Raw genomic sequence first — 24,412 nt, 5'->3', positions numbered from 1 at the left:
TACGTGAGAGATGAAAATTTTAAATTACTGGGTCCTCAATCCTCATGAGACGAAAATTACACAAACTGAAGACTAATGACATGATACTTACAAAGGTACAACCCATTCTGAAATGGTTAATACTAGTCTTTCCGCTGTTTAATGAGATGATTTACAGGTCAGGTCTCACTTTTCAGCAACACCGCCATAATGAAGGTGAACCTTGGGCAAACATTTCCAAATTGGAGAGCCACCCTACCTCGTCATCACATGTTCCACTCCAAATCGCCATTAACATACACACATTACACAACAAAACAAGTTCACAATAGTTAGGGCACATCAGCAGACAACTGTAAAATGCTCACTTGGGAACTTCATCTTGTACCCTATCCTATAAATGGCACAACCAATATTTATGCAAGTTACTATAACATCCCCCAGATCAAGATTCGAAAGGGTACTAAAGCCAGACTTGATCCCTTGGATGTACTCGGGCAAGGTGTATAATTGCACAATTTTCATGCAGAACAACAATTTTTTTTAAACTCATTTAATGGAACCCGTTACCCTATAACCATGAAACCATACAGTTTGCACTGTTAAAACACCAAAAAGGTAAAACTGAACAGCACAAGGGTTGGGAAGACAGCAGAATTCATGTCTTTTAAAAGTAATCATATAGCACTGTAAAAATTCGAATTTTTTCTTAAAGATCTAAGCAGCTTCATCACACATATTCGCGAGAGAGAAGAATGCAACTATCCAGACAAAGTGGGATCCAAGATAATTTGACAACAGGCAGAATGCAAAAACTTCAAAATTACATTATGCGCACATTGGTCTGGTTATCAAATGCTCTCATCTCAGACAAAGGGAGTTGTACACCCTAATTGTCAAAAGTGAAACATCAATCAACATCAACAAGATGTAAAAACGGAGTACAAGGCAGACCCTTAATAAATCTCCACAGTGAAAGACAAGAAATTTCAGCTTCTCATTACAGAACATAATACATGAGTGTGTTGCTCAGTTTATGCCATGACATTCAATTTACTTGCTGTCATCCGAACATAACTATCAGTTATGACATATACAGAAGACATACAACACGTTTGATGGGAAGACTAATATACAAAGTTAAAATGATGCTTCAACCTGTTTTAAAGAGCAAATGTGAACAAATCAATACAATCTAAGTTTTGGCGAAAGGCAGGTAAAACCATGAATAACAGGATGAACATTTTCCCAATTATATCAACAAAAGAACAAAACAAATCACTGACTCACCAAACTGCTACTCTGACAAGACAAAATTCGAGTGAAATACAACACCCACAAAAATCAATCCTCTACTATGATTCTCCACAGGTAAAAAATAACATTATTTGAGACCAAAATAATCGTCCAACCCATTTACAAGACAAACCAATCAAGGGCATAAACATTCTGGCCATATAGCCAGTATCTGAAAATCAATACATAAAAAAGACAGTTACAGGTTGATAATCAATATGGGCTATTTAAAAACAATATACATCGAAACCGTCACTGGAAAGGATCAAACAACTGCTTAAGCAATATAAATCAGAAATTTTACTTGAAAGTGATTGAGAGATGTTACAAACATAACCAGCAAAAGTTTCACATGAATTTAGACTAAAAAATTATATAAAGGTTGTGAAGAAATTCCTATTCAGTTAAAGCAGTATGAATATGTAGAAAGATCAAACAAGTTCATCATTTAATTTTCCAAAAACTTAGAATGGAAGCAGTGATTCGCTGAGGTTTATCTGTATGTTTTATATAATTATATGTAGATGCATAAGTTACATAATTTCTCTTCCAATTAAAAAAGCTTGATACAACTCAGGATATAAAAGCCATATTAACAACAACAAAAAAAATCTGGAAGGTAAAATCAAAAGTAACAACTAAAAACTACACACAATTGCATAAGATATGGAAATATATTATCTTAGTACTCAATAAACTATACTGGCATTTGGAAAGCCCAAATAGCAAAAGTAGATCCCAGCATTAGTACAAACACTAGTCTAACTCAGTCATTTCACAGCCATCACTCAGAAATAAACCACATCTTAAAGGTGCAGTTCAAGACATCAAGCGAAGAAGTGGCCGTAAAAGCAAAGCTAATACATTCAAATAGTCTGCACTACGCAATCACCAGAACCACAAAAAGCATCTGCGCCAACAAGCTGTCATACACCTGAATCAAACACCCATTCACAACTCAATTCATCATTTCACATTATCAACAAAACAAATTCAAGCAAAATTATATCAAATAACCATAACAAACAAAGAAAGAAAACACTTAACCTTCTTTGATTGAAAAAAATGGCAATGTACAGTGCAAACAGTGAGAACCACCAAACAAACAGCAGCACCTTTTAAGAGTACAAATATATCTAAAGCGCACTACAAAAATGATAGCACAAAACAAAGCAAAGCAACTCCAACAGCATGAATTTCATCAAGAAGCTCTACCAAGAAAAAACAAAATGTTTCATTTTACAAAGACATAAATAAGAATGTCAGATACCAGTTCCAGACATCACACTTATAGCTTATAGTCTTATAGGAGGATAAGCAAGTTAGTTTAACCTACTTATGCATGACTAAAATTTTTGGCCAATGTACAATTTAAGGTTTGGGGGCATATTTGCAAGGACAATTCTTCACGACTAAACTTCAACATAATGAATCCCCAAACTATTGATAGTATTTAAAATACAAAATTGGCAGGGTTACAGCACAGAACAAACATTACATGAATAGCATTGCTCAAAGCTGTGATTTGTGAAGAAACACAGCTATCTTAAGATAGAAAATAAACAAGGTTGGTCACAAATGATGAAGAGGTCACATTCTTAAGCATGTTTCAAGATTCTTTTTCAACATATTGCCAAATAAATTTGTTTACAAGTAATAAACACTTAAAATTTAACACATCAATTGACACTTCAAATTACTTAAGATATCAACAGTCAAAGGTATAGTTCACCCAAAAATCAATGCAGTATGAAATATTGGTTCATACAAACATAAATTCATGTAAAAACCAGAGCACAACATTTAATCTACAAAACAAGTTCTTTTAAGGTATACTGTTCGCAGAATTAAAATAAAACATGTTAAACTGAAATCTTTCAGCAAATTAAATAAACAAATAAATTAGTTACAATGAGAATATATAACAAAGGTAAAGTACAGGCTTATAGATATCAACCATTAAATGTTTGGGGCTTCTACTCTTATGCATTATTTTGAGATGATTAAACCTACTACCAGATCAAAAACATTCATAAGCAATGTTCCAAATCCAAAACCCATAAATTTATACACCTCTCAACTTGAAGATGTGATTTTGGCAATCATGGCTCTGATCAAAGTACTATTATCAAAACACATATTCAATGATCAAATACAGGATAAACAAGTGGTACCAATTAAACATATAGCTAAAACAGATCACAACCTCCAGAAATGCACAAAATACCAAATCACAATAAAAGCAAAGCCCAAACAAATGAAAAGGTTTAAAGTAATTGCTCAAGAAACGAACCATCACAGAAGACAATGGAAGCAACAAGGAAGACCCCTTAAACTACAACCAAACGTAAATGCAAGAAACACCAGACATTGCAGCAAAACATCCTAACAAAAGTACCAAAGAGATGCAAAAAATTATAGGCATGTCAATCAAGCAAAAGGAAATAATAAACAAAAGCTACCTCAGTAATAAGGAGGAACATTGGGATACATAGGAGGAATCCTAGGCACAGGGGATGTTCCGGTTGCCTGAGGATGCTGACTAGGATAAGCAGAGGATGTAGATGACAAGTTGTACTGCCCACCTTCAGGATACCCAGCAGAAGGCATTCCAACCGAACTTGGTGGCAACCTGTACAAGGAAGAACCACCTCCCAATCCACCACTACCCGCAGCACCAGCAAGACCTCCATAACCAGCCGAGCCTGGCCCAGCATAACCGCTATATGGCCCACCCAACCCAGCACCATAACCACCAGCAGCAACACCTCCCAAAGACGAGGGCACCTGTCCTGGTCCTCCTAAAGAAGAGTTCACATGATGACCCAAGGGTGGCGCACCTGAATAGGGGCCGTACGACCCATGTCCACCGAGTCCACCATAGGAACCGGGCATGGATCCTCCGGCAGAAGGCGGAACCATCCCCATCCCATCGCCATGATTAACATTAACATTCCCGGGCCCACCAGGGGGAATTCCATCAGGACCCTTTGCCTTCTTATTATCAGCCAATCTACAATTCAATTGTTTCCCCTCCACAGTCTTTATCGGATCCACAAGCGCAGCTTGAGCCCCTTCCGCCGTCTTATAAACAAACAAAGCAAATCCCTTTGGTTTCCCCGTCTGTTTATCAAACCCTAACGGACCCTCTTCAATCTCTCCGTAACAAGAAAAATGTGCAAGCAATTTGTCAGCCGACATGTCGTTTGGTACATTCCCGACAAATATCTTCCTCAACGACACATCCACAGGATTGTTAGTACTATTCGCTGAATTTCCAGCAACTGCGAGATTCGTAACCGTCACGCGTCCGTCAATTTTCTTACTAGGCTCTTTAAGAGCGAGCATGGCGCCGTCAATGTGCTTGAACGTGATAAAGCCATACCCTTTGGATTTTCCGGTGGCTTTGTCGAGGATAACCACGGCTTCCTCAAGCTCTCCATAAACGGAGAAATTGTTACGGAGGCTCTCGGCGGTGGTGTCCCAGCCGAGGCCACGGATGAAAAGCTTACGTTGAGTGGGGTCAGCATCTGCAATAGATCGGACAGCTTCTAGGACATCCGGGTGGCGAGTAACAGCGGCGGAAAGAATATCGAGCAGTTGATCAGTGGTTAGGCGTTCGACGATCTTGCGAGAATCATGGGGATTAAGAATGTTGGCAGAGTCAATTTCAGCAGTTGGGGCGCCGTTTTCATCGAGTTTGCGCTTCTTGGTTGGGTCCATGAATCGATTAAAGGGAGAAATTGAGAGAAAAAACCTAACCCTTGTTTTCGGTTGAGTTGAGTAAGCAAAGGCAGTGAAAAGCAAGGAAAAAGGATAAAGATAATATGTATCAATCAAGGCCTCGTTTGGTGATGGCGCTTAGAAGTTGGCAATGGCTTTGTCTTGGGCTAGCAAACGGACGAAGGTGTTCCGCATAAGGCCCATATCTTATTTCCTTTTGCTATGCCGGCCAATACAAATAAATATTATTAATCACAAGGTTTTTAGAATTGGACCGAAGTAAAAATTGTTTTAAGTATTAGTTTCAATTGAACCAGTAGGACTGTTTAGACCAGCCAGTTCCATCGGAATTCTAGTTTTATGTAATAACTTAAAAAAATTATGTCTAAATACATATATTTTACATACTAAACTTTATGTTATGTATACTTTTCACAATTAACAAAATATATATATTATTGAATAACTGCAGCAACTGAATTCGTCGTGAAAGGTTGCAAATATAGTCGTGGATACTGTTATCTTGGGATCCTGTAGCAACTGCAGTAACTGAAGTCCTATGTGTAAGATTTAAACTTGAATCAACGACATGAAAGATTACAACATGAATCAATGGCGGTTTAAACTTGTGAAATTGGAGAAAGCAGTCTCCTGCAGCAACTAAAGTCCTACGTGCACTAGAAGGAAGAAGAAAAAAATAAAACTTTTATTTTATATAAACCTTAAACTAGGAACTACCTAAACCAGATTGGACCATGATTCAAGTGTGAACAGACGGTTCGATCGTGGTCCAAATCGATTTCAAACTTAAAATAGTTCTATCTTCTACAATAACAATCTACAGTGTTGATTCATAGTTTAACCGATTCGACCAATCAATCCGGTCCGATTTTTCAATCTTTAATTAATCTATCTCAACAAACAAAAGTAACCACTTGTGATTGGGTAAAATAATTATTTATTCTAAAATCATTAAATTATATATTATTATATTAAATTATATAAATAAATTTGTATAATTTATTTATTATTATAATATTACTCTTTGATCTTAACATTTGTAGTCCCTATCTTCAACTTCGAGAGTGTACAATTAAAATAAAAAACAAAATAAAATGAACTACTAAACAATGTGCTGAACAGGTAACGAATAAGTTGAGTGTTACATTGAAATTAATTAACACAAATTGGTTATATAATGATGTTATAATAACGAGTAATAGTATATATATTCATTTTAAGTATATAAATATATATATATATATATATATATATATATATATATATATATATATATTTAAGTAATTAGATAATTACTTTATTCTTAATTCAAAATTATTCAATCACATAATAATACATATCAGATATGTATCCATTTATATACTCAAATAAGTATGTATAAATTTAATTATATAATAATTCTTGCCAAAACTCTTTGAGGCCAATTTTTTAGTTTTTTCCTATTAGTTCAATTTGATTTAGGTTGTAAAATCACTTAAGAGCCTCAATTAAAAGCTTGATAAGAAGTTATTTATACTCCATAGTCACTTTGCCTCAATTCAATTATTAATATTTATATTCCGGTTTTATGCGGAGATAAAATAATTATTTAATTTTAATTTAATACAAAATTATCAATCTCTTCTCCTACATAAATTTATCCGCATGTATGTTAAATCGAATTGAAGATGTGATTAGTTATCGTTTATTTTATGGGTCATTTCAAAATAATTTATTATTAGAATATTAATTATTTTAGTTATTCTTTTAATCGCTTATATACACCTTATCATTTTTTTATTTAATATATATTTATAATTATATTAATGTTTGATTTCTTTTAAAAAATAAAAATTGTTTGATCAGATACTTGTTTTAATACTTGGGCAAGTGTTTAGCTAGCTAGCCAATCACTTTTTACCAAAAAGTGATCGGTTAGCCGATTAATTATTTGATCAAATAACTTTTATTTTTTTAAAAAAATCAAATATAAATGTAATTATAAATGTATATTGGATAACAAATTAACTACATATGTATAAATAATTAAAAAAATAGTTAAAATAATTAATATCCCGCCATTTAGAGCATGTAAACAATTTTTTATTTTTCTATATTTTCAAATAATCTCTGTAAATTATTTTCAAACACATTTTAAATATTTTTAAAAGGATGCAAATAAAAACACAAAATAGAAAACATTGAAATTCACGGTGCATGCTTTTGATAAATTCCTTAATGTGCAATATCTTGCAAGAGAAATTTAAGTGTTTACCTTGTAAGAAAGGTTTCAAACTAAAATTTCATTTAACAATAATCTTATTATACATCAAATAAAAGTGCTTTTGGTACACAATTCATATAAAGAGATAATGTGTCATCATAAAATTATATGTTATTTTATCTTTAATTTAAAATCATCTAATCATATGATAACACATCAATTATGTATACGAATTATATATAAAAAATCGGTATACGTGGTTTTATTTTTTAGGAAAACAAGTAATTTTACAATATCAAACTTCAAAAGCCAAAACACACACACGTATAATCACTTCAAACAAGAAAGAAGCACTTCACTGGAAAGCAGTTTTGCCTTGTTGACCATCAACTTTTTTCGAGCCTACTTCAAGATTGGAACAGCAAATCATCATACAAGATTTACTCTTTTCATTCTCCAAGAATGAGAGTGCTTTTGCCCCATCTTCCTCGGTGTCAAACTCTACGTTTGAGCAACAAAAGTAAAAACCACATCTTTTCTTCTTCTTTTCGAAGCTTGAAGAATCCACGACTGCGAGATCATCGATCGCTGTAGCCGAGATCATCGGGTAGTTGATCTCTGTCGCGGGTTCACCAGTTGGGATGGGAACATAGTTGTTGGTCTTTGTGACCTCAGTACCACCCATGGCTTAAACTGCAAGATAATGAAGGCATGGAAGAAGATGCATACGTGAATATAACATATAGAATGAAAGTCAATTCAACTCGTTTTGAGGAAGACTTGAGATAGTGATGATTGCTCGCTGATCAAGTAGTTAATACGCTAATTAGTAGACAATTTCGCAATTGTTTAAGATGGATTTGTTTTCATGATTGAAAGGGACGTCCGTGGCAAACAAGTTAACACGGCAATTTTGAGAAGTTAGGATACTAATGAGAATGTTAGGGTGCTTTTGAAAAATTAAAAAACATTTGGGATGTTTTTAAATTTTCATGATACTCTTGGTCATTGAAAAATTGAATAAAACATAATAAGGTTATTAATTAAAATAGATTAAAAAAATTCTTGTTTAAACGTTTTAAAATAAATTTTGGATGTAGTTACTTTTCTAAATAAATTCATCTTTTTTTTTAATAATACTATTTATTTTTAATATATTTTCCTTTCCGTTGTGTTATTTTTTAACACAGTCGATGAATATACATTTTAATAGTATAACATCATATTGAATACAAGATATTTTGATAACTTATATTATAATAAATATAAATTTTCATTGAAAACTTGTTATAAAAACTTTCAAAAATAAAAATTTAAAACTTTGAATGTTGATCTTTGAAGTTTGAATATTGAGTTTTTAGAAAGGTTTGATTTTATTTATTTGTTTAGTTATTTATTACATAAATTGTATAGATAACTGTTATATTAATAAACAATAAAACTATATGTACCCACTTTAGGTACACAAATATATATATATTTATATGTGTTATCATATGATTGGATGATTTTGAATTAAGAATAAAACAATAACCAATCATATGATAACACATATGAGTATATATATATTTGTGTATCCAAAATAGGAACACATAATATTACTCATTAATAAAAGTAAAATAAGTTATGATGTCAGATTAAAATAAAAAACAAAAATGTGGATATGAAGTGCGAGTGCAAGAATACGATAATGCTTTTATCAAAATATAAACATATATTTATATAAAAATATTTTTATATTTATATGAAGACATGAAGTGTGTGCGCACTTTATGTTTAAAACTTCGACTGTGTGAATTCTTGCACTTCGTATTTGCACTTTATACTCACACTTGCACTTCACATGTTTATGCAGACGTGTATATTTATGCAGTTTAACTTGCTAATTATATTTTTAAATGTTTAATTATTGATTATTTATAATATTTTTAACGAAACTATCGAATCAACCTATAAGCCTTGCCCCGAAGCTCTGGACAGATTTGATACAACTTACAATTTTACATACCATACCCCTGTAAACCATTCCAATCAAAGGGATATGAACCGCGCTACGGGCGATGGACTGCCTCCACATGTTTACTATCTACAAATGTTCAATTATTAAAAACAAAAGGATCAGTTACTCTTACCGAAAAACGACAACGCATTTGAAAGATGTCCTCAACATCTGGTCACTGTCAGCTTTCTTGCTCTAACACATATCAGGGTTTTACCCAATAAACCGGGTACCATGAACGGGTAGAAAGCTTGTAAGTTTGGTTACAAAGAAAGCAAACTTTACCTTTCTATCTCATTCTTGCCCGCCCTACCAAATGCCACTCTCTCTTTACTTGTAAGTTCTTCTCTCTGTAGCCGCTACGCTTAATTTCTATAATTAATCGAACTTCAATTATAATATACGCATGATGTATCGAGATTATAATTTTCAGTTTAATCTTATACAATTGCATTTTATCTCGGCTTCATATTTTAATTCATAGTTTCGCAAATCTATGTATTGCAATTGTAGAAGCTACATTTGATTGAATTATTTAAATTGTAACAAGAAATTTCATTTGTATGACCAAGGTTTTTATTTTTCATTTATATAATTACTCTTCAGGAGATTGTCTGTTCTGCAGCCGAATCATGTTTTGAACCCAATTTTATGCCCACCTTCTACAATGATAGAATTCAATCATCGGCCAAGTACATTTCGACCAAATTATCCTGAAACCCCGGCCAAGAAGATATCTTGTTCATTTTCTCATTTTGATACCTTGAGACTTAGACCTGTTGGAGTATTTCATATCAATGTTGATGTAGGGGAGATACCTGTTTTTAGCAAATGTCATCAGTCAAACGTTGGAATAGATTCGATAGAGATACAAACTTCTGATGAGAAGGGTCCAGTGGATGCATTTTCTGATTCTATTGACAGTGTATATAATGAAGATTATAAGGAAAAGGAAAGAAGAAGAAAGATAGGTTTGGCGAACAAAGGGAATATGCCATGGAACAAAGGCAGAAAACATACTGCTGGTAAGGGCTGATATAAATGGAAAAGTTTACTTTAAGAGTTAGATAAATCTGATTATCTTTCTTATTGTTTAGAGACTCGTGCACGAATCAAGCAGAGAACAATTGAAGCTTTGAGTGACCCCAAGGTGAAGTCATGTAAGATTCAGCAGTTCTTCAATTACTTATGGTCGTAGCATCATAGAGTATGCAAATTATTTCAACTTCATTGCCGTGGGTGATCATCTTATTTAGAAGTCTTGGAAGCCTCTTTTAACTTGTGGAGTGGCTGGCAAACAATGATAATGCTAATAATTGAACATTATTTGATAATAATTATAGTGATTCATAGCACAGGTACCGGAAATTTATTTAAACGGGAAACTTGATATATTGATACGAATTGAGTCAATTTACCCTTACCATAAGACCTTCAGATATTCAGTTTTATTAGTCGTTATATAGTGTATCTTCAGTTCTTTTTACTCTATAACACAGATTTTACTGTTTTCTCAAATAACATTTCTGTCTCAAATTCCTGATCTATTTTACTTTAGCTTACAGGTGAGGAGAAAGATGTCTGAACATCCCCATTCTCATAGGTAAAACAGTTTCTGCTGTGGTTCTATTATTTCTGCTATAATTTATTTATTTTTCTTTTTGCAACTGTGAATGTGTTGTGTCAGAAGTTAAGAGTTACACAGTATGCAAGCAGTTTGTTAAGTACATAATCTTAAGTTGGGATAGGCTTTGCTCATGCATAACCTGAATTCATGAATAAATAAATCATCAAATCTTGTAAACCAAACATAAACACAAATTTAAGGCTTTAGTATGTTTTTGTGTTTTATATATGTTAAAACTTGCCAATAGTTAAAGAATAGGAAGAACAAGTGCCTGTGGTTAAGCTGGAGTTTCTGTTTGTATTATTCCATGATTGAAATTCGGAACTTTATAGAATTATGTCTGCAAGCTAATTTAGGGAATGAATAATGGAACTTCAGTGGTTGCATAGTTCATGTCCTGAGCATGTTGGTCAAGATGGAAAACCTAGAACTTGCACATTTAAATTCTGGGGAATACTTCTGCCTATTACATGGAACTTTAAACATCTTCCACGTTGATTTGCATTGTGGGAATATTTTTTCATGTTATCATGGAACTTTAAACATTGTCCTGACTGTGAAGTGCTTGCTTTAAGCATTCCACAAAAAGACTGTTGGTAATTCATTTATGCATGCACGATAAGCTTAAAATTTCACCTTCTGATAAGACTCATTAGTTTATAAGGTTCTTTTTTTGGTTTTGTTTGTGTTTTTCCTTTTTTCTAAGCTTTAGCACATATTATTGATTCACAAAAAGAACTCCAATGTGCAACACAATTTTCTTAGCTTCAAAGATTCAGAATTGTTTATTAATTCTCTTGCAGTGATGAGAGCAAAGCAAGAATAGGATCTGCATTAAGACATTCTTGGGCAAAGCGTTTAAGACGGAAAAGAATGAGGGAAGAATTCATTCTGTCCTGGTCAGAAAACATAGCTAAAGCTGCTAAGGATGGATGGAGTGACCAACAAGAACTAGATTGGGATAGCTACGATAAGATAAAACAAGAAATGGCTGTCCAACAGCTTCAGCTGGATGCAGATATGGCTAAGGCGAAAGAGATGGCTAAAATAAATGCGGTTAAAGCAGCTGTGGCAAAAGCGGAGAAAGCAGCTCTGGCAAAAGCAGAGAAGATGGCAAGGATTGCTGAAAAGAGAAAAGAGCGTGAGGAGAAAGCAAAACAAAGAAGGGAAATAAAGAGTAAGGCAAGAAGAAAATCCAAAAAAAGTGGAGAGTTATCAGTTCCCCAGGAGTTGAAACTTAAGCAGAGATTAACAAAGGTAAAAAAACCAGTAAGATCACATGAATTCAAATCCTGTTCCTGGCTGGAATTATGTCAGCTATCAATGCCAACCACTGTGTATAACATATCTATGGTAAAAGGAACTGGATTAGTTGTAATAATGCTATATTCTGTTTTGTTGTTAGATTCACAAAAAGAAATCCATAACTGGCCTGGTTGCTACGCAAGGGGACATGGTAAGTATGCATATCCAAGCTTTGGAGAAGTTGGATATGAACCTAATAAAGAAAGAAAAACAGCAGAGAGAAGTTTCACTTGCAGACCAGATCCAAGCTGCCAAAATCAGAAGAGCCCAGTCCATGGCCAAGGATGTGCTGGCAGGCTTATCCATTGTTCACCAGTTCAGTCTGAGATCTGAAAACTGAACTTAGTAAATGTTGGCATCAAAGTAAACGACCATAAAGGGGAAATATTAGTAGGTGACAATTCTTTTCTATTTTCTGTCAGTTTCTGCTTATAGTTATTGTTTGTGCATCTGCAACTCTTTTCTCATGGTTGAAAGGTGATAACTACAGTAAATCTACTCCAGGCAGTATTGTAGTGCAATCTTCTCATATTTTTGCCAATCTATTCTAGAGCAAGCAAGAATATATAACAGCATATCATTAACATCAATAATATCTTGTATTTATTTTAATAAGCTTGCATACACCTTTACAGGAAGGGCAGTAGAATTTGGTGTATGATCACCAAGACTCATACTGCACTACCCTTGTTTAGAACATTATAAAACAAATTATGGAGATGGCAGCACCAGAACCTAGTCTCTGTAGGCTGAAACCTTATTTCTCACCTCCCTTGCTTCTGTCTTAGTTAATGCTGAGGAAAAAGGAAAACCAATGTTAAGTTGGGTTATCCGGTTTCTAAGTATTGTATATATATATATATATATATATATATATATATATGTGAATTGTGTAACTCACTTTGCACAGTTTGTGTTCTGAGAGATGGGAATGTTCAATGGAACCCCACATTTTCCAGGAAAAGATGAAGCTGCACTGGGTTTGATATCTGGATGTTTAGCAGCAGCAGACTTCACACACTCACAAGCTGCTTGTGTATCTGCAGTGGTTGGAGTGATTGCCTTGATATTCCTGACTCCATCACAGCATGCAGTTGAAGGAGTTCCCCATATTCCAAATACGGCATGCAATGGCCCAAAGATGCTGCACCTTGGCCGCATTGGATAGCTTCTTCAAGCTTCACCATGAGGTAAACCATGGCTACAGCCAACATTAACATCACGATACTCTTCATCTTTGTTAAAGTTTGGAAAGCTACTTGGCTAAAAGACTCTTTGAGCTTGTATATCACTGAACAATAGCAGAGGGTGACGGGGTGTATATATATATATATATATATATATATATATATATATATATATATATATATATATATATATATATATATATATATATATGGCATCTCGGGTATAAAAGAGATGTAAGTTGGATGTCATGGGAAAACAGAAGCAGTTTCAGCGTTTTGGCGGCTTCTCTGCTGTGAAATGTTTGGCTTGGCTACCCTCAAAATAGTAAAAAAATAGGATAAGGTTTTGGGTGACATTTCCTTGTTCACTTTATGCGAATGCCTAAGCTTTCTTATTAAAGAGAAACGTGTGTTTCTGCCGGCTGAAACCAACTTGGGGCATGCAGTTATGTTTTCTGCTACTTGAAATGACCTAGAAGTGTAACAAAAAAATAATGAAGAAGACAATTAGGGTTGCAGACAGACATTCTTGTGACTGATTTGTGAAATTTTTTTTTTAACACAAAGATTCTCAAACGTTTCACAGTTGCTACGCTTCAGTTAATTGATGATGTAATATTATCAGTCTAGTAATTTAATACATTGAAACTTTCTTTGAAAAATCATAATTAATGTGCTTATTCTATTTTGATAAACATATAAATAATCGGCCAAGGGTAAAAATAATAAAGTTTGTTGAAATGATAAAGTCTCATCCGTTGAATTTAAGAACTTAAAGCCTTACTTTTATGTTAAAATTTATTATTTGGACTAAGGGTAAAAATACTATTTAATTAAAAATATTTTAAAAAATCAAAATTTTATCATATTTTTTTCTTTTAATTTTAAAATTTAATGTTTTTTCACTTAAAATTTAAAAAATAATTATTTCTTACTTATTTTAATACTTTACCAATTTTACTTACCTATTTTTTTGTTATTACAAAGTTTTTGCAAAAAAAATTCTCAGATGCAAACCACAAATGCTGTTCCTGCCCCATGTTAGGTAACATGTATGTCAAGTATGAAAATACAATGGATTAAGGGAACGTTTGGTTTCAGTGTTTTAAGATTACTTTGATAATCTATTTTTTATTTTTTTATTTGATTTGTCAGTAATAAAATATTACAGTAATAGTCTATTACTAATGCTGACATAATAGGTAATATAAGTGATAATCTGATCATCACATTCACCTTAGGTATTTAAATATTATCAAAGTAATCTTGATTTTATTATAATTATATTATTATTTATTAATTTTTTGAAATAAAAATAAATTTATTTTTAATTAATATGATAAATAATATAAAAATATTTAAAAATAATTATATTCAAGGGTATTTAAGTAAAATAATTTATTAGTAATTTTTTATTACTTTTAATCAAACACAATAATTATTTATACCTATTAAATTCTATCAAATATAATAATCATTTATATTCAATAATTTTTTAAATAATTTATTTTTAAGATAATTTTTTTATTTTAAAAATAAAATATTATTCAAGGGTTTATACAGGTGTTGCCAAGGTCTGTCGCCTGTCTTATTTCCAAGGTACAATTTTGGATGGGAATCGAATCATAGAGTCTACTTTATAAGCACTGAACTCAAAAAATGGGCATGAGCGCATCTTCCAAAGCTTTGATGTGATTATGTTTCTTATAACGATAAAATTGTATAGATATATAAAAAAAAAATATATATATATATATATAATTAAATATTTTTAAATTCAAAATAAAATAATATTAAATTATATAATAATATATATAAATATATATAATTATATATCTAAAATAAATATACGTAATATTACTCATATTATAGAGTTGGTTAATAATTCTAATTTGTTTTCTTCTAATTGATTATATTACAATTTTATTAAAATTATAAATTGTTATTAATAATTTATATTAATGTTAAGTTAATGATTTGTCCAGATTTATTTAAAAATTTATCACTTAATCACTTAAAAAATATTAAAATTTAAATTAATTTTAAAATATTATATTTTGACCATTTCATTGGAGATTTAATTATGCTTTTTTAAATTATCAAAAAGTATATTAAAGTTTTAAAATCTAAAAATATCCTAAGTGTTTTTTCAAATTTCTAAAAATCTCCTTAAAATTTTATTGACATTTTTAATATTTTAAAAAATTACCTTTCATCCAAATTTTTGAAAAGGGAAAATAGATCAAAAAAGAAGGGAAATACAAATAAAAAAATGAGAAGAAAATATAAAATTGAAAATTTTATGTATAATAACTTTCTTACCCTTTTATTTAACAGAAGTGAATAATAAATAAGAATTTGTCCTTTTTAACCGTAAAAGGGTGGGAATTTGTCATTTTACCAAACCTTGGGTAGAACATATTATTTAGCCTAAACATAATTTTACACGTCTCCAGCACCAAGGTGATGAGCTGTCTGTTAAGGTGGGCAAGCCACCAATACCCAACTCTAGGCAGTCAATATGCAGCTCAACTGATAAAAAGGTTCACAAAATAAGCAACTCTTTTTCTTGTAGCAATCTAAACTCATCAAGTCCTACCAAAAGTCCCTTGAATTTCCTTGACAAAATGCTCAGAAAGTTGTCGACTTTTGTCAAGTTTTTGCCTGCACTTCAATTAAGCCTAAGCATGCTAAATTTGACCGTTGCCTTTTTCATGCCTGAATAATAACTTGTGTGCTAATTAACACTTTGTTTGGTGTGTTAGCTGATCTTCTACCTCTCATTCAAAACTGTGTTAGACATTCCATTTTCCTTCACTTTCTCTGCACAGTTTCCCTTCATGGAATTGCCAGTGAAGGCACCGGTTTCCAATGACCGGAAAGCCTTTTCCAGATTGGAAACCAAGAATCTGTCTTACAAATTATGCAGTAACTTTGATGAGTACTTGAGTAGGGTTGCTTATTGTGGTGGGGTTTCGAAGAGAGGTCCTAATAAGTTCATTTTGGAAGATGTGAGTGTTGAAGCTAGGCCTGGGGAGATTACTGCCATTGCTGGTCCCAGTGGGGCTGGAAAAACAACATTGCTGGAGATTCTTGCTGGAAAGATTTCATTGCAGAACATGGCAGGTCAAGTGCTTGTTAATGGCAGGCCTATGGTTGTCAGTTGTTTTCGAAAAATTTCTGGGTATGTCACCCAAGATGATGCTCTATTTCCTTTACTTACAGTTGAAGAAACACTGATGTTTAGTGCACTTCTAAGGCTACCAGGCGGGCGCAAAGAGGCTGCCACCAGAGTGAGAGTTTTGTTGAAGGAGCTTGGACTAGATCATATTGCAAGTTCAAAAATTGGTGAAGGATCAAGTTGTGGCATTTCTGGTGGTGAAAGGCGAAGAGTTTCTATTGGAGTTGATTTAGTTCACGACCCTGCTGTTGTTCTAATTGATGAACCAACTTCAGGGTTAGATTCAGCTTCAGCTTTGCATATAGTGACACTTCTTAAATCAATGGCGGTTAATCAAGGCAAGACCATTGTTTTAACTCTCCACCAGCCTGGTTTTCGAATCCTGGAGTTGTTTGATCGGCTTGTTTTGCTTTCAAATGGATTTGTCGTTCACAATGGGACATTGAATCTTCTTGAAAAGAGGCTAAAGACTGCTGGTCACTACCTTCCTCGCCATGTCAATGTTCTAGAATTTGCTATTGATGTCATTGAAACCTTGGTTCCACGAATTCCAGCAACACAAAACAACCACCAGTGTCATCTACAGAGTAAAAATGACAAAGAAGATAATCTTGAAAGTAAGCTTTTCTCATACCATAACTCTCAATTTGAGGAGATTTTAGTTCTAGGACAAAGATTTTGCTATAACACATTCAGGACCAACCAACTTTTTGCCACAAGAGTAATTCAAGCCTTGGTAGCTGGTTTAGTCCTTGGAACCATTTACTTGAATGTTGGCAATGATAATGGACCTATTGCGCTACAAACCCGAATTGGATTCTTTGCTTTCAGCCTCACATTCTTGTTATCTTCCATGACAGAAGGCCTGCCGATTTTCTTACAAGAGAGAAGAATTCTAATGAGGGAGATTTCGAGAGGAGCTTACCGTGTTTCTTCCTATGTTTTAGCAAACACTCTCATCTTTATTCCTTTTCTTCTGATGGTCAGTCTTCTCTTCACCATTCCAGTTTACTGGCTAGTTGGTTTGAAAAGAGACATTGATGGGTTCCTTTACTTCTCCCTTGTGGTCTGGATGGTTCTTCTCATGTCCAATTCATTTGTAGCATGTTTCAGTGCTCTTGTGCCCAACTTCATCATGGGAACGTCAGTAATTGCAGGCCTTATGGGATCTTTCTTTCTGTTTTCCGGGTATTTTATATCAAAGAACAGCATACCTAATTACTGGATTTTTATGCATTATTTGAGCTTGTTTAAGTACCCATATGAATGTTTTATGATAAATGAATATGGAGGAAAGGAAGGGAAGACAAGGTGCTTAGAGGTTCAGCATGGAGAATGCAGCTTATATGGAAGTGAGTTCTTAAAACAGCAAGATCTGACACAGTCTAAGAAATGGATCAATTTAACAGTGATGCTGAGTTTCATCATTGGCTACAGAATTCTTTGTTTTTCTATCCTGTGGTTCAGATGTTACAGAACAAGAAATTAAAGAAAAAAATTTACAAAAGAACAGGAGCATACTTATGTTTTCCCCTTCTCTTTTTTTCTTATTCCCAAATGCTTTTACTCATCTAGATCAGCATCATAAGCAATCCATTGTATGATCTTTATAGACATTCATTAATAAAGAAATTCTTGCTAATACTTATTCAGGATTGGCTTCATTGTTCTATACACATGTTTAAATCAGATAAAAAGGAAAATATTTGAGAAAATATCTTGGAAAACAGAAGAACTTTCATCTAAATAAAAATTACAATGCATAAAGTAGACTGAAAAAAAAAAACTTTAATTAATGAATATAGACTTACATTTGTACCTTCAAATAATTACTGAGAGTAGAAGTTGAGTAGCCAAAGAGTGTAGAATGGTTCCTTCTTTTTTTTTCCCAGAAACACAAAAACATTACAGAAAACAAAGGAAAACAAAGAGCAAGTGGAAAAAGAATCAACTAGATTGATTACCTACTAGATTACAGAACATTTACAGATACCACTTTGTTAGCACCTCACATATCAAACTCTCCAAAGCCAAACTCTATTGATCTTGAGGAAAGAAGAAAAATTAAAATAATGAGTTCAAAAATATTTTATCAACTTAATTGCTTCGGTCATATATAGAGTTAAAGGTCATGGTAGCATAAGAGGTAGCCATATTTCCTGAAGATGAAGTTGAGCCACCGAGCTTGCCAGAGTCTGCAGGTAGAGTAAAAGCTTTGATCTTCTCATCAGACTCGTCTTTCTGGCCCTTGCCACCTTTGAGGCCAAGTGAGTCAGAAAGCATGCCAGGTTTTGAAATTTTCTGTTCGCTAAAATCTATTTCACCTTTTAGCATCTGGACCACAGTAGACATGGCTGGCCGTTGCTTTGGCATATCTTGGGTGCAGAGGAGAGCAATCTTCAAATATCTGTCAGCCTCTTCAACATTGTAATCCTTGTTCAATAATGCATCCACCGATTGCAATAGCTCTCCTTTTTCATACAGTTCCCATGCCTGCAGATTGCATATATCCCAAATAAGATTTATCAAGAACCTCAATCTACCACCAAAGAACCATATCAAATAAAAAGTGAACCTTAATGGTCTACTCCGTTAAACAATAAAAGAGATATCTTTAGAAGGGATTACTCGCTTTTGGGATTTGGATCATAAGAATTACCAACAGCCGAAAAAGTGAAGGATTAAGGAAACTGTACTATATTTTTATGGAAATTTAGAATAAAGAATGACAGGTACCGACATTAAAATTAGCACCTGTTCAATTTCACTACTCCACAAACAGAGGTAAATGTGTCAAACAAAGCTCAAAGCAAGAAATATTTCATTCTCCATCCACTATACATATTCCAATTACCATTAAACAGATGAGGTGATGTTGCAATGGCCTCACTCTAAAATAAAAAATTACAGAATACCACTTCCAGAAATGATTTTTTAGGCACAATTCTATTATAGATATGAAAATCCTTTCGAGCCTATCAAAACATAAAAAGCCTAAACTACTATATAAGGCCAAAAAAAAAAAAAAAACAATTATCAGATCCACAACTACAACTCCCAGAACAATCTAGACCCCTTCTTGGCCAATCTAGGTGCCTTTAACTAATTTTAATCTCATTTAGTCATAACTTCACACTTTCAAGTGTGATTGCACAGAGAAATCTTTGTTGAAACATGACAGAAGGTATAATATTTCATTGTGCTTGAAAGCATAAGATCATATAAAATATGAAGAGAAAACATTGAAGATTCAGAAAGAACAGACGATCGTATTTAACTGAAGTGTAGGCAGAATATAGATGGATCCTGCATTTCCTGAAGAAGTCCAATTTGAAACACTTCTTTATTTTTAAGCTCTACCACAAGAAGACATGAATCTAATCAAAGAATGCCAATCTTAAAAGTTAAAAATATGTTGATGCTTACCCTTTCGAGCAGACATTGTCCTTCATTAGATACACGCTTGTTTGTGTTGCACCTCCCACTAACAATTTCTAGTAGCAGAACACCAAAACTATAGATATCTGCCTTTCTCGTCAACTGACCCCGTATGGCATACTCTGGTGCAAGGTAACCTCTATATAGATCAAATATAGACATCAAAACAAATTGTTGAGTTCAAATACAAATGGTAAATTATACAAACTTAATGATAATAACAATGATTGACCAGAAATCAAATCCAAGGCAAGCCAGTTTGCACACCCAAAAAGCAATTGTTTACACTAACCTATAAAAGATAAAACCAAACATAAAACCATGACAGGTAGATCTTGGTTAAATCAGATTTCGGAATGGTTCGAATCATACAGGTAAAAATTACTCCCACCATCTGTAAGTCACTTTTACTATTAAATAAACAAATGACGAGGCCGTAATAAAAAATTCAGAAACTTACTCTGTCCCAGCAACACGTGTACTGATGTGAGTCATGTTGGGTGGAAAAAACTTTGCAAGACCGAAATCTGAAATTTTGGGCATGAGGTTCTTATCCAGGAGAATATTGCTTGCTTTAATATCTCTATGAACAATATGTGGCTGAACCTCTTCATGAAGGAAAGCAAGCCCTTGAGCAATGCCAATGCAAATACTACGTCGTGTATGCCAGCTGAATTGTATACTGCTGTGCCCTCTACCTGAAAAAGAATAACATATTACTAAGACAGTCAAGAAAATCAAACATTAAACTACATCAGCTTACCAAGAAGAGTTTGTGCAAGACTATTATTCTCAAGATAGCCATAGACTAAAATTCGATGGTTCGCTTCCATACAACAACCATGCAATTGAACCAAGTTATCATGCCTTATCTTTGAAATTACTTCTATCTCTCTCAAAAACTCTCGTTCGCCTTGCCTTGATTCAGCTGATAGTACCTTTATAGCAGCCAGAGTTCCATCTTTAAGCCTTCCCTGTTGTTAACAAGAATTTCAAATCATAATTCATTTTGTTTATCAAATAGCAATCACATGTAATTCACAAAAATTTGGGCCATATCTGCAATCACCTTGTAGACAGAACCAAAGCCTCCCTGTCCTACTTTATTGGCTGCACTGAAATTTTCTGTTGCCCTTCGCAACTCTCCATAAGTATAGATGGTTGTATCATGAATGCTTGAAAAATCTGCACCCAACATGATTTTGTTAGAAGCTTTTAAATACAAACATAGCATATAAGATGCAAAAATTTTCCAAGATCAAGACATGCATGTGTAATGATTCATGAGCAACTGTATTCAAAGAATGTAAAAGGAGATGGAGACACAGCTTGAACTATTAGTCCTCTCAATTCTCATGGATAACAAACTCTACATTTCCACTAATAAGGCGCATGGTAGCTAATCTAACTGCCGAAATTTCACTTAAGTGTCCAAGAAACTGGTCTGAATAGAAATTGGTAATCCACAAACTCAACCTCATTTATTTTATGGCTTTTTCAGTCACATTATGGGGATTGAAGATTGAAACTGCAGAACTATGTACCTTCTTTAACGTCTACAGAGGCTTTACCAGATGGAACTCTCTTCTTTCTGAAAAATGAAGGAAAACAAGTCATCTTGAGCCGCTCTATGTGAACCAATTCTAGAAGTCAGATCAATCTTCTTTCCTGTATAAACCATGAATCACTGACTTGTTCTCATGAATCAAAAATATATATATATTCATTCTTTTAGCAGAATCTGATTAATGACACTAGAAATCCCAAAAAGGAAAAATAAATCAATGGCAGTCTAACAATCATCAGCATCACCAATCAGTTATTGCTAATATCGGAAAGCATATTTATCTAGGTCAGGAAAAAGTCATTAATGTGATAAATACAAAACTTATCCCAAAGATCAAATATAACCTTGTTGTTTCATTGACTTCAAAATCCTATTAAATGAAGAAAAAAAGTTAAGTAAACAAAACATATATTGAACCAAAAAGAAAACCTTTCAGGAATTATAAATAAAAGTTCAGCAGAACCAGTATGGGCAAGAAAAAAAAAAACCTCAGAGCAGGATTTATCAGTAACTAAGCAGCATAAAATGATTTCCTTCTCTCTCCCATGGAATCTGAAAGCCATTAGATCTCAAACCTTCATGGAAACTCATATTTGTTTTCAGCGATTAGAGAAAACTGAACCATAACCCCTCTACATAAACTTGGACAAATCTGTCAAGCAAAGAAGTTGCGGACCCAATGCAGGGAAAATTTTTAGTTCTATTCTTTTGGGTTCTACATAAAAAGGTGATGGGAAAAGCTGTTAAACTCGCTGGATCACTTCAAAACACAGTCTATGAGGCTTCAAACGCAACTTTATACATTCATCCATAATCAATCTTAAAAATGACCAGTAACTCAAAGTCAAAAACTAAAATAAAAACAAACAAATCCAAGACTATGCTCTTAAACAATATAACCCCGTAAGACCTAAGCTAGAGAACAAACTACCCATATTTAAATCCAAAGAGGTCACCACCAAAACCAAAAGCAGTCGTCTTTGTTCATGAGTCTACTCAGAACGATGAAAAAACTCTTTGAATACAACGCTCAACTTAACAGGTTTAAAATTTTGAGAAGAATACAGACAGACGACCCCGGAATTCAGCTTTTTTCTAGATAAGCATTCAAACACGCATGAAAATTGAATAACATTACAAAATAACCAAAAAAGTAGAAGTTACAAAATCTCACACACCTGAAAGTATGACGAAGAAAAAGGAAAATGGATGAAATATAGAGAGAAAATGTTGCAATGCTGTGGAAAATGATGATTATGTAGTAGAAGAAAGAGGAAGAAGAAGTTGAAATGTCAAAGTTGATGACCTTTGATTATCATTACTTTTTTATTTTAGATATTATTTGTTCGTACGTATGCCTTTTTTTTTAACTGTTTTCTTTGAAACGTCGGAGGTATAGAGGATTATCCATTAATTCTTAAACATTTATTTTTAAATTAATTTTTATAAAAAATATTAATTAAAATTATGATAAAATTATTATTTAATAAAAATATTTTAAAAATTAAAATTTTATTTTATTTCCTTTTCTTTTTAAATATTAAAAACTAACCATTTTTTATCTAAAATTTGAAAATAGACCTTTTTCATTTTTAAGATTTATTATTCTCCTTCTCTGATGCTATCTTTAAGATTAGTTGATTTTCCCTCTCTAATGACTATTTTCATCAGATAAAGATAATTCGTATTTGTCAAACAAAAGTTGATCTTCATCTCTTTAGCAGGGTGAAGACAATTTGTTTTTATTTAATGTCAAAAGAATCGTCTCATGATCGGAGACTTATCATCCAGACAAAAATCTTTGGCGATTATTTAGGATGGAAATGAGACATCCCCCACGCCGGAGATGATGACTAGAGGTAAAGAAAAAAAATTTAGGTTTTGGGGGGTGGGATGTTCTTTTTTGAACAAAAAAAATTATTCAAAAGGGTAAATTTGTGAGTTTTTAAGAACTGAGAAAAGAAATTAATAAATTATATATATTTTATTAATATTATTAAAATAACAATTTTATCTCTAATTCTAACTATAAATTTTAATAGAATTTAACTCATAAATGAATGTTTAAATTTTTAAAAATTAAAAAATAACACTTTAAGATTTTATTATACCTTGAATAAAAACAAATCTTTTACCCTAAATTATATTATGTAAAAAGTTTTAAAAAATTTATATATTTGAAAACAATAATTTTAAAAAATTTTAAAATGTGTAACTTTTTTTTTTTACAATCTAAAATATTTACACATTTTTCCTTAGTCAGTATTTCCATTTTCTAATTTATGTCTCTTTTTCTTTTTCTTCTATTCATCTCTTTTCAATAAATACTTATATCTTTCCCCATTTTTCTTTTTTTTTTTTTTATCATCTCTCTCACTTAGTTTTTTTTTTTTTTCAAATGTCAATATACATTTTTTCTTTTTTTTTCCAACTCATTCCTTTTTGATACACATTAATTTATCCCTTTTTTTTTTTTTCTATTCAGCCCTTTTTAATTGAAGTAAATGCAAATTAGAGCATTTTATAATTTATCAGCAAATTAAATTAATTAATATCATAAAAAAATAATAAAGATTTTATTTGTTTTTCATCCATCAACAAATACTTTTCTCCTAATAATGTTTTACAATTTTGATCAATAAATATAAATAATAATAAATCTTAATTAATTAAAACCATATCATTTAATTTCAGAGGAAGGCCCATTAAATTGCTTGAGGTTGATATCATTTCATTTGTTGAATCAATTAAATATTTAAATATAATATTTAAAATAATTTTATATAATTTATAATATTTCACCATTAAAATAAATTTAGTTTAATAACATAAATATTTAAAATTAATAGATGAAATCTTAAGCTTATGTTTCAATAACAAATCTTT

At 32.5% G+C, this 24,412-nt stretch overlaps 4 protein-coding genes across 16 annotated transcripts; 2 read left to right on the top strand and 2 right to left on the bottom strand.

Moving 5' to 3' along the window:
- Window positions 1-5,099, bottom strand: LOC123219282 (UBP1-associated protein 2C-like). Of its 4 annotated transcripts, none has more exons than XM_044641153.1 (2): window positions 3,738-5,099; window positions 1-373 (listed from the first exon to the last, which is right to left on the bottom strand). In XM_044641153.1, exon 1 carries the CDS (start codon window positions 4,996-4,998, stop codon window positions 3,739-3,741), a length of 1,260 nt encoding a protein of 419 aa, XP_044497088.1. In that variant the 5' UTR covers window positions 4,999-5,099; the 3' UTR covers window positions 1-373; window position 3,738. The 4 variants fall into 4 exon arrangements, with proteins under 4 accessions (XP_044497088.1, XP_044497079.1, XP_044497096.1 ...); XM_044641144.1 differs by having other exon boundaries at window positions 1-257; XM_044641161.1 differs by lacking the exon at window positions 1-373 and adding an exon at window positions 662-868.
- Window positions 5,100-9,339: 4,240 nt separating this feature from the next.
- Window positions 9,340-13,504, top strand: LOC123209770. 9 transcript variants are annotated; one of them, XR_006501133.1, is made up of 7 exons: window positions 9,340-9,557; window positions 9,828-10,246; window positions 10,319-10,371; window positions 10,787-10,824; window positions 11,652-12,105; window positions 12,254-12,543; window positions 13,113-13,504. XR_006501133.1 is itself a non-coding variant. In XM_044627911.1 (6 exons), the coding sequence occupies exons 1-6, from the start codon at window positions 9,538-9,540 to the stop codon at window positions 12,491-12,493; spliced, it is 1,224 nt and encodes a 407-aa protein (XP_044483846.1). In that variant the 5' UTR covers window positions 9,341-9,537; the 3' UTR covers window positions 12,494-12,765. The 9 variants fall into 9 exon arrangements, 1 of the variants encoding a protein (XP_044483846.1); XR_006501129.1 differs by having other exon boundaries at window positions 13,077-13,504; XR_006501128.1 differs by having other exon boundaries at window positions 13,064-13,504.
- A 2,243-nt stretch (window positions 13,505-15,747) lies between these two features.
- LOC123210819 (ABC transporter G family member 10-like) lies at window positions 15,748-18,173 on the top strand. The gene is made up of 2 exons (XM_044629309.1): window positions 15,748-17,138; window positions 17,382-18,173. Exons 1-2 carry the CDS (start codon window positions 16,181-16,183, stop codon window positions 18,008-18,010), a joined length of 1,587 nt encoding a protein of 528 aa, XP_044485244.1. The 5' UTR covers window positions 15,748-16,180; the 3' UTR covers window positions 18,011-18,173.
- Window positions 18,174-18,457: 284 nt separating this feature from the next.
- Window positions 18,458-22,837, bottom strand: LOC123210829 (cold-responsive protein kinase 1-like). Of its 2 annotated transcripts, none has more exons than XM_044629319.1 (7): window positions 22,705-22,837; window positions 21,504-21,627; window positions 21,029-21,144; window positions 20,723-20,933; window positions 20,420-20,657; window positions 19,948-20,098; window positions 18,458-19,014 (listed from the first exon to the last, which is right to left on the bottom strand). In XM_044629319.1, exons 2-7 carry the CDS (start codon window positions 21,574-21,576, stop codon window positions 18,619-18,621), a joined length of 1,185 nt encoding a protein of 394 aa, XP_044485254.1. In that variant the 5' UTR covers window positions 21,577-21,627; window positions 22,705-22,837; the 3' UTR covers window positions 18,458-18,618. The 2 variants fall into 2 exon arrangements, with proteins under 2 accessions (XP_044485254.1, XP_044485262.1); XM_044629327.1 differs by lacking the exon at window positions 22,705-22,837 and adding an exon at window positions 22,015-22,680.
- Window positions 22,838-24,412: the final 1,575 nt, after the last annotated feature.

This window comes from Mangifera indica, chromosome 1, assembly GCF_011075055.1.
Source record: "Mangifera indica cultivar Alphonso chromosome 1, CATAS_Mindica_2.1, whole genome shotgun sequence".
NCBI classification, from domain to species: domain Eukaryota; kingdom Viridiplantae; phylum Streptophyta; class Magnoliopsida; order Sapindales; family Anacardiaceae; genus Mangifera; species Mangifera indica.
Note: the sequence above shows the minus strand (reverse complement) of the source record. Positions and strands in the feature narration are given on the sequence as shown.

Coding starts and splice junctions, on each gene's coding strand:
- LOC123219282 (XM_044641153.1), bottom strand. CDS start 4,998: ATGGACCCAACCAAGAAGCGCAAACTCGATGAAAACGGCGCCCCAACT.
- LOC123210819 (XM_044629309.1), top strand. CDS start 16,181: ATGGAATTGCCAGTGAAGGCACCGGTTTCCAATGACCGGAAAGCCTTT. Junction 17,139..17,381: donor CAAAGAAGATAATCTTGAAA/GTAAGCTTTTCT, acceptor CTTCCATGACAG/AAGGCCTGCCGATTTTCTTA.
- LOC123209770 (XM_044627911.1), top strand. CDS start 9,538: ATGCCACTCTCTCTTTACTT. Junction 10,247..10,318: donor AGGCAGAAAACATACTGCTG/GTAAGGGCTGAT, acceptor CTTATTGTTTAG/AGACTCGTGCACGAATCAAG. Junction 10,825..11,651: donor GAACATCCCCATTCTCATAG/GTAAAACAGTTT, acceptor ATTCTCTTGCAG/TGATGAGAGCAAAGCAAGAA.
- LOC123210829 (XM_044629319.1), bottom strand. CDS start 21,576: ATGACTTGTTTTCCTTCATTTTTCAGAAAGAAGAGAGTTCCATCTGGT. Junction 20,099..20,419: donor ACACGTGTTGCTGGGACAGA/GTAAGTTTCTGA, acceptor TGATCTATATAG/AGGTTACCTTGCACCAGAGT. Junction 19,015..19,947: donor GACAATGTCTGCTCGAAAGG/GTAAGCATCAAC, acceptor TGCAATCTGCAG/GCATGGGAACTGTATGAAAA.